At 32.6% G+C, this 12,512-nt stretch overlaps 1 protein-coding gene across 1 annotated transcript in view; it reads left to right on the forward strand.

Annotated features, from left to right (window-relative positions):
* Positions 1-737: 737 nt before the first annotated feature.
* Positions 738-12,512, forward strand: part of LOC308633215 (intermembrane lipid transfer protein VPS13C-like) — a gene marked incomplete at its 3' end in the record, with an annotated part of 37,062 nt that continues 25,287 nt past the window's right edge. The window contains exons 1-6 of the mRNA XM_081265748.1: positions 738-900; positions 2,377-2,481; positions 3,181-3,345; positions 4,941-5,069; positions 5,344-5,477; positions 9,295-9,421. Coding sequence (XP_081121874.1) covers positions 2,470-2,481; positions 3,181-3,345; positions 4,941-5,069; positions 5,344-5,477; positions 9,295-9,421 — 567 coding nt within the window. The 5' untranslated portion in view covers positions 738-900; positions 2,377-2,469. The remainder of the gene's footprint in view (positions 901-2,376; positions 2,482-3,180; positions 3,346-4,940; positions 5,070-5,343; positions 5,478-9,294; positions 9,422-12,512) is intronic.

Raw genomic sequence — 12,512 nt, forward strand, 5'->3', positions numbered from 1 at the left:
ATGAACTAAATAGTATTTATACAAAAGACAGTTTTAGTAACAAACCCTGATTTATATTTTGCTATTATTTATTTTGAAAAAATTACACCATAGATAATTTGTCAGAGTAGTTCAATATCACTTTCCATATTCCATCCTTATGGAACCATCAGGTGTGATATTTAAATAGAGGATGAAACTGAAGCACTTAAGTGGCTTATTTAATGATGTAGCTCTGGTGGACAATAGCCAGGATTTCTGAATCTAGCCCAGGATTCTTGACATAGATATGAATATTTTATCAAAACTTATGATTGTTTGCCTATTAATGGCCAAAAGACTGTGCTGCTTGTGGCTATGGCATAGTGTTTTCTTTTTTGTCCTTAATGATTACTGGGTTGTCATAATATTTGAACAAGGTTCTTGTTTGAAGAGTTGGTAGTTAATTTAGCATTTGTGTAAAACATGGATTTTGCTATTTCAAAAGTTTCAAAAATTGCTGAGCAAATTTTTTTGTGTGTTTATTTTTAGGGAACAGCAGAAACTCATGAACTAACAGAATGCAGTACTGCTGATGTTTTACATTCACGAATCAGTGGAGAGATCATGGAATTAGTCCTGGTGAAATACCTGGGCAAAAACTGGAATGGACATTTCCGCATATGTGATACACTTCCCGAATTCTTTGTTGTGTGCTTTTCTTCCGACTCCACAGATGTGATGACAGTCGATCTGTCCATACATGTCAGGTGAATTGGCAGCCGATTGGTGCTCTCTGTGTTTAGTCCCTATTGGTTGATCAACAAGACTTCTCGTGTTCTTCAGTATCGTTCAGAAGATATTCACGTGAAACATCCAGCTGATTTTAGGGACATTATTTTATTCTCTTTTAAGAAGAAGAACATTTTTAGTAAAAACAAGGTATGTTTCTGTTCATAAAGCAAGTTTAAGTAGGAGAATCTCTTCTCTAGAAACTTGGGAACCTGACACTATGCTTCCCTGTTTATTTAAGTACCATTGGTATGAATTAAGTCCAGTGGGACTTTAAGGAGTGCAAAATCAAGTGGGATGGCAGGAACAACAGCAGTTCGCTAAGACTCAGTTGCTCTTTCTCTCCTATCTGTTGCATTACTTCTGTTCTTAAATTCATGACAGATAAAATAGTTTTATTTCATATACTTTCCTGGTGATACGGCATTTCTAAAGATACGGTGACTGAATTTATTTATATTAGCTGAGTCTTCGGTGGGCAAAGCATTAAGCTAGGGAAGAGAAACCTAAAGCTTGAGCCTGATCTTTTATGTCCTGGTCCCTTCTTTCCTCTTCAGATGCACATCTGCCTTCTTTACTTTCCCATGTGCTCACTTCTAGGCTTTTGCATATGCCTCACCTTCTGCCTAGACAGCCTCTTCCCCTACCCTTTTCCTGTTTCCCTCATCTTTCCTGGTTATCTATAGTTTGACCTTTGGCATTCTGCTTAGGCCTGATATGTGTGAAGATTTTCTGACTATTTTAAATAAATCTGGACATACCACTCATGTTCTCTCAGAATAGTTCTCAAATTTCAGTGTACATTAGAATGGGCTTTTAAAGCTATTTACTGAATTATGTCCCCAAAAGTGAGTTTGATTCAGTCTTTCTGAGTAGGGCCTGAGAGACCACATCCTTAATAAATACTTTGGTGATGCTGATGCTGCTGGTCTGAGGACCACTTTGAGATCCACTGTTTTGGAGTGGTGCTTATCTGTTTATGTGTCTGGCCTCTGGTTATCCTCAGTTTTTTTTTAATAATCTAGTTGGGTAGATATGGGTGAGACTAAATCTTGTGCACAGGTATGTCTTCTTCTGTAAGACATTTTCTAAATCCTAGCGTCATTATCTTCTCCTTGATAGCATTTTGTACCTTTGTGCTCTTGTCACATTGAGTCTTACATCATAATTACTAGTTTGTATTTCTTGTTCTCTGTTTGGTCCAGTTGCTCATTGAAAACAGGAACTGGGTCCTCCTTTCTCCCATTCTTACTTTCACAATACCATTCATTTAGTGCCTGCTGAATAGTATTAAAGATGAATTCTCAGAGTTCTCAAACTGTTAAGAATATGTTAACTCTATATAATAAATCTAACACTGGAACATAGCATTTTGCATTACAACTTCAAAAAAAAAAGTCTCTTCAGTTCACTATACTCATTGCTTAGGTAAATGGGAAAATCAGAGCTGTGCTGTGGTTGTCATCCCATAGTGTTTTCTGTGGTTCTGTTATTCATTTGCAGTATGGCTATCATTGTATTTTTGTGTCCTATGATACTGAAGAAATTTCTTGTAGTTCTTTCCATCAAATCAAATGAATATCATTTTTCAGGTTTTTTATATGATGATTTTATTCTCTGTTACAGGTTCAATTAAAAATTTCAACTAGTTCTTGGTCCAATAGTTTCTCATTGGATACAGTGGGAAGTTATGGGTGTGTGAAGTGTCCTGCCAACAATATGGAATACCTGGTAAGAGTCGACTTGCCTATTTACCCTGGACTCCATTCACCATTCCCACAATTCAGTTAAACAGCTTAGGTCCTAAAGAGTACAGATATCAGAATTGAAAGTATTATGTGGAGAGGTCTCTCTTACCAGTTTCTTCGATCACTGTTAATAAAGCAGAAGTGGAATTTGTCACAGATTAATACAGTGGATTGAATCTACCCAAGTGAGTAGTTTGGTAAATATTGATGGCATGGTAGAATCTTCATTCTGTACAGTCCCTGCCAAGCATAAATTTGAATAATTGGATACCAACTGAACTGTTTTATGACTACTTCAAAATTTTTATTTTATTTATTTTATGACAGATAATAAAGCCACAAAACTTGAGCCTCTCCACTAATTATAAATCAGTCTGTGTTTGGAATATTTAAAGAGTCTAATAAATAACAGAGGACACTTTAAATCTGTCCTTGCAAGGTGTCATTAAATTCCTGATTGAAGTTCTTGAATTGCTTTCTGATAGAGTCATATTAGGGAACAAAAAATTTTCTTTTTAGTGAGAAGATACTCAGTATCTTATGTTCATAGCTTATGTTCATTACTTAATGTAAGAATTCTTATTTTAAAATATTTTAAGAATCAGTGTGTGAATGAAGGAATATGTGTAGGTTTTAGAGATTGCATAAAATATTGGGAAATAAACTTGTTTCCTTCTCACAGGTTGGTGTTAGCATCAAAATGAGCAGTTTTAATCTTTCACGAATAGTTACTCTGACTCCCTTTTGTACCATTACAAACAAGTCATCATTAGAACTAGAAGTTGGTGAAATTGCATCTGATGGCTCAATACCAACTAATAAATGGAACTATATTGCTTCTTCAGAGGTAAGTCTTCCTTTACATATTCCTACAGTATAGAAATCAGTATTGACATGTAAATAAGGATTTTGTGTATCTCTTTGTCATATTCGCTCTGTCATATTTATGTGTTAAAATATGATGGCCAGCTTTAAAAGATTTTTATATTATATGTATGTGTTTTTTTAAAAAAGAGGATAATTGTTGATATTTGCCCATATCTCAATCTAAATGATTAATTGTCCTTCTCTAGTCCTTATATAAACCATTGCTATGTATTGTGAAAAGTACACAGAGATAATATACTCTATATAGTCTCAGTTGTCAAGATGATGTCTCTGTACTCAAACTATAATCTTATAGGCAAGGATTAAGCTGTATATCAATTAACAAATGGAGAGAAATATAGTATAAACAAAGTTATAAGTGGTTTTAGAATTTCTGAGGAGGGAAGATGGAATTTTCTTGCAATTCAGCTCTCTCACTTTACAGAAAAAAAATCAGGTTAACACTTTTCCAGGATCAACAAGGTCATTGATAATTGAATTGATGGGCATTCGTGGTCTGTATCAAAAGATTGAGCTTTGTGGAACAGTTGGGATTTGAACTGAACTTTGCAGGCTCAGTAATATTTAATGAGGTGAAAAGAATGAGGGATAAAGTGAGGGAAGAGGGTACTACTGCAAAGATGAGCAGTAGTCCTTGACTTTGACCCAGTTTTCAGTCAAACCAACTGACCTTCAGGATAGCTGAAGTTCATTTTTAGTACTGCTCAAAAAATATTCTGAAATTATTTTTTAAAGTATTTAGCAAAAGACTCAAAAGGAAGGATTCTTATTTCAGTAAAAAATGTATTTAGAGCTCTAAGATACATGGTCTCTTCAAGACACTTCAAATGATCTCTGTGTATTAGCAATAACTATTTATTTTATTTTTTTGTCTTTGATGTAGATTTGACAACAGTAGTATTTTTTATTCAGAAGCAGAATTTACCCAGTATTCTATAACAGAAGGACATTTTCTGTGATGTTAGGAATGAAAACCCCAGTGTTATAGATAGGAAAACTGGCTCAAAGAACTATATGACTTTTTGATTAAGTTCAAATAGCTAGGAAGGTGATATCAGGACTTTCAGTAAGTTAATGATGATCTCTGTCTTCTATTCTCTTTCTGGTTTATCTCAGATAAAATAGTATATGAAAGAATTCTTCATGCATTAATAAAGTAAAATGGGATATGCACAAAAGTAAATGTTATGAATATTATAATTTTTAATTATTCAAGATATTTGAGATATGCTTACTGAACATGCTATTTGGTTTCTCATATTGTACATATGGATGGATAGCTGGCTGTCATATTTTAACATATAAATATGATAGAGTTAATATGACATTATATATAGACATATATGACATTATATATAAATGTTAATAGTCATAAATAGAACATAATAGTCATTATGTTGTCAATGGTCTTAATATGAGATATAGAGGAAATGTTTTAAGGAACTTGGTGTTCATTTAGTCAAGATCAGATTCAGAGGTAAAAACTTAATTAGCCAATATCTTATTTATATCACAGCATTATTTTAAGACTGATATTAATTTTTGTGTTTTCAGTGCCTTCCATTTTGGCCCGAAAATTTGTCAGGCAAACTTTGTGTGAGAGTGGTGGGCTGTGAAGGATCCTCCAAACCATTCTTTTATAACCAACAGGATAATGGCACTTTGTTGAGTTTAGAAGATCTTGTAAGTTTTTATATTTTAAAATAAAATGTCTTTTTAAAAATTTTTGCTTCACACATTTCACTGAACCATGCTATAAAAATTTAGTGTTAATTATTTGAAGATGCTGCTATATCAATATATAATGCCTTATGTATGTTTGTAAGAAATCAGAGCCAGTTTGCTTTTCAGTGAGAACTTAAGAAAAAGCCTTTGTATTTACATAACTGATTGAAATTACATATGTAAGTGAGGTTAAACCAATACATGACATATGTACTTTTTTCCTCTACAACAGAATGGAGGTATATTGGTGGATGTTAACACTGCTGAACATTCAACTGTCATAACCTTTTCTGATTACCATGAGGGATCTGCACCCGCCCTGATAATAAACCATACACCATGGGACATCCTCACATATAAACAAAGGTATGAAAGGGGGTTGATGGAAACTCTAGCTTTTATTGGGCCACAGTACCTTCTGAGATACATTTAGCTTTCACATACCAGATGGTCTCAGATTTTAGAAAGGTCATATGGAGCATGTGTTGCTTCTTATTAATACCCTGGTCCTGTCTTGAGACAGACAGTATTCTATAATGAAACACATTAATATTTATGCATGAAAACTTGGGAATATTCACACCAGGTGGGATAAATTAAAACTATTAATAGTTTCACATCAATTCAAATTAGGTTCTACTGCCAACTTTTTTTTTTAATTTTTAAAATTTGTTTTAATTAGCTATACATGACAGTAGAATGCACTTTGATACATCATATATAATGGAGTATAATTTCTCATTCTTCTGGTTGTACATGTTGTAGCATCACACTGGTTGTATAGTTATATATGTATATAGGGTAATCATGTCTGATTCATTCTGTTCTTCCTACCCCATACACCCTCCCCTCCATTTACTCCTGTCTACCTAAAGTAACTTTATTCTTCTCACAACGACCCCCCTATTGCAAATTAGCATCCTCATATCAGAGAAAACATTCCACTTTTGTTTTTTTTTAGGATTAGCTTATTTCACTTAGCATGATCTTCTCCAGCTCCATCCATTTATCAGCAAATGCCATAATTTTATTCTTCTTTAAGATTAATATCTCATTATATTATATATATAGTATATACATACACATATACACACATATCATATTATATATATATATGTGTATATGTACTATACATACGATATATATACCAAAATTGTTTTTATTCATTCATCTATTAAAACACACCTAAATTGGTTCTATAATTTAGCTATTGTGAATTGAGCTGCTTATAAACATCGATATGGCTGCAACACTGTAATATGTTGATTTTAAGTCTTTTGGGTATAAACCAAGGAGTGGGATCGCTGGGTCAAATGGTGGTTCCATTCCAGGTTTTCTGAGGAATCTGCATACTGCTTTCCATAGTGATTGCAGCAATTTGCAGTCCCATCAGCAATGTATGAGTGTACCTTTTCCACTACATCCTTGCCAACATTTATTGTTGCCTGTGTTCTTGATGATTGCCATTCTGTCAGGAGTGAGAATGAAATCTTAGAGTAGTTTTGATTTGCATTTCTCTAATTGATAGAGATATTGAACATTTGTTCATATATTTGTTGATTGATTGTATTTTCTTCTGTGAAGTTTCTGTTCAGTTCCTTAGCCTATTTATTGATCAGATTATTTGTGATTTTTGTGTGTGTTAAGTTTTTTGAGTTCTTTATATATCCTTAAGATAAATACTCTATCTCAGGTGCGTGTGGTAAAGATTTTCTCCCATTCTGTAGCCTCTCTCTTCACGTTATTGTTTCCTTTGCTATGAAGAACCTTTTTAGTTTGAATCCATCCCATTTATTGATTCAATCACTTCTTACACCTTAGGAGTCTTATTAAGTAAGTCAGATCCCAGGCTGACATGGTGAAGATTTGGGCCTACTTTTTCTTCTATTAGGTGCAGAGTCTCTGGTCTAGTGCTTGTGTCTTTGATCCATTTTGAGTTTTGTGTGGAGTGAGAGATAAGGGTTTAATTTCATTTTGTTACATGTGGATTTCCAGTTTTCCCAGTACCATTTAATGAACAGGTTTTTTTTTTCTCCATTGAGTGTTTTTGGTGCTTTTGTCTAGTATGAGATAACTATATTTATGTGGGTTTGTCTCTGTGTCTTCTATTCTGTACCTTTGGTCTACGTGTCTGTTTTGGTGCTAATATCATGCTGTTTTTGTTACTATGGATCTGTAGTATAGTTTAAGATCTGGTATTGTGATGCCTCCTCCTTCACTCTTCTTGCTAAGGATTGCTTTGGCTATTTGGAGTTTTTAATTTTTCTGAATGAATTTCATGATTGCTTTTTTCTTTTTTTAAGAATTTAATCTTTATTTTTTGTTGTTTGTTTGTTTATTTATTTATTTATTTATTTATTTATTTATTTTAATGTGATATTGAGGATCAAACCCAGGGCCTCAACCATCCTAGGCAAGCACTCTACCACTGAGCCATAACCCCAGCCCCTCATGATTGCCTTTTCTAGTTCTATGAAGAATGTTGTTGGGATTTTAATTGGAATTGCATTAAATCTGTAGAATGCTTTTGGTAGTATGACCATTTTTACAATATTAATTCTGCCTATCCAGGAGCTTGGGAGGTCTTTTCATCTTCTAAGGTATTCATCAATTTCTTTCTTTAGTGTTCTGTAATTTTCATTGTAGAAGTCTTTTACTTCTTTTGTTAGATTGATTCCCAAGTACTTTATTTATTTATTTAATTATTTAACTATGTATTTATTTATTTATTTATTTAGATGTATTGAGGATTGAACTCAGGGGCTCTTGATCACTGATCCACATCCCCAGTCCTATTTTGTATGTTATTTAGAGACAACGCCTCACTGAATTGCTTAGTGCTTTGCTTTTGCTGAGGCTGGCTTTGAACTCTTGTTTCAGCTGCGCAAGCTGCTGGGATTACAGACACCTGGCTTCAAGCATTTTATTTATTTATTTTTTAAGCTATTGTGAATGGGGTAGTTTTCCTAATTTCTCTTTCTGCTGCCAACTTTTCTTGACAACAAACTTACAGAAAAGTTTTTGGGCTTTTAGAGCCTTTGAATTTCAGAATTGCCGATAAAGAACTGTGCAACTCTTTTTTTTAATTAACTTTTTTATTTATATATGACAGAGGAATGCATTACAATTCATGTTACACATATAGAGCACAAATTTTTCATATCTCTGGTTGTATATAAAGTATATTTACAAACTCTTTAAAGTATTACCTTCCATTTGCAATCTGGTAATGCTCAGTTAGTCTTGTCCTATAAATGAAATCTAGTTTTTTGGTTAGGGATAATAAAAGGTTAAATGGAGGTCGGTGAGTAGAGAGAGAAATTGAATTTATTATTATATCTGGAATTTTATTATTACTTTTATGTTGTCATTTTCATGTCTTTCTTTAATGCTATAACAAATAAATTTAAGCCTTTAAATTACATAGTAATACTTCTATAAATGCATTCATGCATATATATATATATATATATATATATATATATATATATATATATATATACACACACACATATGTATATGTATTTAATATGTAAATTCCTTAAAGATTTCCCTGTTCTTATTTCTCATAATATGAATCCAGGAACAGATTTACAAGTACAGAAAGGATCAAAATCTGGTTGGATTACTTTTTATTTCACTTCTCTCTAAATGTTTTTGTATTATATGGACCAATAGTTTCTAAACTTATGGGTTGGCTGCAAGGCTACGTTTCCAGCAAGTCCCTGGGAAATGCTGCTGTTTCACATGGACCTTTCTTTTTTTTAATGCTGAGACCCATAATACATCTTAAGTATGCATTTGATTAACATAAGTTTAAACTTCAGCACTGAGTGAAGTTCTTCTACTAAAGATATTTACTATCACAGCCATTTCTGTAGGTGAACACTTATGTACCAATTTATTTACCTTAATGGATTTCATTGGTATGTTTCTTCTTGGATGAATTCATAGTTCAATGAACCTTTAGAAAGAAAATTATACTACAGTATTCCATTTCCCCAAACTTCAAAAGTATTAGTCTATTGGACATTTTCAGGTATTTATTTTTAGGTAGAGTTGTTGTTTATTAACTGAAGCACTTTCATAGTACTTGTATGCAAATCCCCTTCTCAATAAACTACAGATCTGGGATTCTAAAGGCCAAAATATTCTAATTTTCCCTCTGTTGATTGTATTTTAGTGGATCACAGGAGGAAGTAGAATTGCTGCCAAAACAAGCTCGACTTTTTGCCTGGGCAGATCCTACTGGCACAAGAAAACTTACATGGAGATATGCAGCAAATCTTGGGGAACATGATCTGTTAAAGGTATCATTTGATGGGATCAGGTGCTATATGGTTTTCCTGATGATTGGGAAGTAAACAAGCTAGTTTACCAGGTTGTCTTGGTCCTTACTGAACTAAAAGTGAATTGGAAATATTTTTAGAATAAGTTACTTTGTAACTTTAGATTGCAAACAGTTCATACTGAATATTTTATTGTAGATGAGTCAAAATAATTTAAATTTACAATTTAAAAAGTAGTTCTGTTCCTTCCTGTCCAAGTTAAGTAAAGCACCTTCTCAGCTTTTTTAAAAGGAAAGAATTTTAAGATTGGTGAAAAACAACTTTATTTTAAACATATCCATACCACTGTTAACTGAGGTTTTTCAGCATGTTTTTCTAAATAAGGCTCTATTTTTTAAAAATCAGTGGAGTTTGATAGCATATAAATTATCTCATAAGAAATATTTGTTGAAGTAATATTGAGATAGCTAAATTAATCAAATATGTTTCTGATATAAGACTCTGGAAAGAACCTAAGAATTCATCTATCAGCCTCCTATTTGATGTTGGAATTGCTCTTACATTCGTGATACGTTATCCAGTTTCTGTAGAGATATATTCCATGACGAAAGGTTCATATAGTGTCATATTCCATTGTCCAGTAATGCTAGTTGTTAAGAAGGCTTTCTTGATGTTTACTTTGAAGTTGTAATTGGGCAACAGTGACTGGATTATCTTTTCCTATATTCTGTCTGAGATGCCTATAAAAGATAAAGAATCAATCTTTGAAAAATAAGGTTGCTAGTTCCTATGTTATGAGATTCTTGGAGTGATTTTCACTGAGACAGTTTGGTGGCACTCTGTTCGTTTGCTTGTGCTTTACTTTCATAACAAATTCTCAGGTTTATAGCGGAAGAACAAGACTTTAGTTGCCCCATCCTTTTTTCTTTCTGACTCATGCTCAGGAACTCTACCAGGAGTCCCTATGCTTATCTGGGATTGTTTTGTCTCTCCTGAAATTTGATACTGCTTAACAACCACAACTCTTAGGAACTAACATGAACACACAGAGAGAAGGTGGCAGAAGCATTATGGAGAGGGCTATGAAGGTCTGTGTACAGAGGCAGGTCTAGGAAGAAGCCCAGGGACAGTGTCAGTTTCTAAACAGATTTCAGTTTCTAATGTTTCTATTTTTTGTTAGTGAAGCAGGCAGTTGAAAAAGCAGATGGTACTACTCAGTAGATAGATTACTAGGTTTTGAAAAGTGATCTAGAAACAAGGAAATGGACCATTTCTTTGTCCACTAAGTTGATGTGAGAAGGGAGTTCTGCCCAGGTATAAGTGGTCCTGAAAAGGGAGTCCAAAGAAAGTCCATTTATTGTTGACAAACTTAGATAAGGTATAAACATATCTTTCCCAAAAAAAGTAAATAAATAGATATTTCCTCAACTGAGTATGAATAAACAGAAAAAAATCAATAGGATTTATGGAAAAAAAACTTTACAAGAAAAATGAATCATTATCATACATATTGAGAAGGTAAGTTAGACCTTAGAAAATTTGTTTAACAGAAGAAAAATTTCAAAATATATGCCATACCTCCTCAACTAAGTTATAAAGATATGACAAATTTTTTTAAAAATGACAACAGATTAAAATGAAAACAGAGTGGGAAACAATATATTGTGTGCATAGAATATGTATATCACTTAATCCTAAATTTTAATTAGAGAAATTATGGAATAAATATTGTCTTTTTTAAAAAATCATTGAGTTAAGGGATTTTAAAACAATGAAGAAAACTAAAGAAAACTTTGCTCTAAGAAAGAAGTGTAAGAAAGTGTGTAGTAAGTGACAAATAACATTTTATTGAGTGCCTATCATATCTTGATACTTTTCATGTATTATCATTAATTTTTATAGTAATAACTTAGGACTCCTAGTTGGGATTCAAAATCAGCTCTGTCTGGCTTCATAGTCCTAGACTTTTCCTTCTAGACCATGCTTCCCAGCAGTTATTTCAGTAAATGAAAATGCTTTAAATTCTTCTAGTCACAAAGATACTCAGATTAAGTTAAAAAAAAAAAGGAAAAAAACCCAAAAAACAGTATGTAACGCTGAAGCCAGTTGTGGTGGCCTGTGCCTGTGGCCTAGCTACATGGGAGGCTGATGCAAGGGGATCACTTGCCAGGAGTTCAAGGCCAGTGTGGGCAACACAGTAAGATGGTGTTTCTTTAAAAAGAATATTGTATCTAACTATGTGCTAATTACAAGAAATCTGCCTTAACCTAACCAACAAGAAAATTTTAAGCATGAAAAGATAGTGAAGATTTATTAGGCAAACAGAAGTAAAAAATATGGCAAATTGTTGCATTTTAGTTTTGATGAACTATAATCCAAAGCACAACTATTGGATTGTCATAATATGACAGAAAATGAGGGGTCACCACAAGTATTCATCCCATGAATAACATTGCATTAAAATGCTAGAAGTTAATTAAACACATTTTTGGAGTTTAAGATACCTTATTTATTTTTTTTTCATTTAATTTTTAACAGATAATGTAGATGGAAAACAGAACATTGGAATGATAATTTGAGATTGAAACTAAAATACATATCAAATTTCATAGTTTGCAAAGAGTTCATCTTATTAATAGGCATCTTTGAAAATTTGAATATTACATTAAAAAAATTGGACAGGTTAATTTTGCCATACAACATATTTTTAAAGTAATAATAAAATTTAAACAATAACAAAATGTGCTTTTTGTAAAATCTTTATTTTTTCCCAACAAAACACAAGGTGAAAAGGCACATAATAGGAACTTTTATTGCCTGTTGAAAGGAACTGTTAAGTTTATGTTTAGCATAAAAATTTTGAAAAGGATTTTATTAATAATATATAAATTTAGTCTCCTAAAACACTAACCAATCAAACTTCATAGTTTTAGGTGCTATATAAAACCTTTAGCCACGAAGGTTATTCTTAAACTTAGTTCAAACTGATTACCATAGTTAGACTATTTAGCAGTGTGATTTACATAAATATTTGCTATGTTATAAATTATTAAAACATAAAAATAGATCAAGCTAGTTTTGCATCAGGTTGCTTTTCTAATAAACATCTGAA

The sequence above is a fragment of the Spermophilus citellus genome (assembly GCF_964194105.1).
Source record: "Spermophilus citellus genome assembly, chromosome: 14".
In the NCBI taxonomy this organism is placed as follows: domain Eukaryota; kingdom Metazoa; phylum Chordata; class Mammalia; order Rodentia; family Sciuridae; genus Spermophilus; species Spermophilus citellus.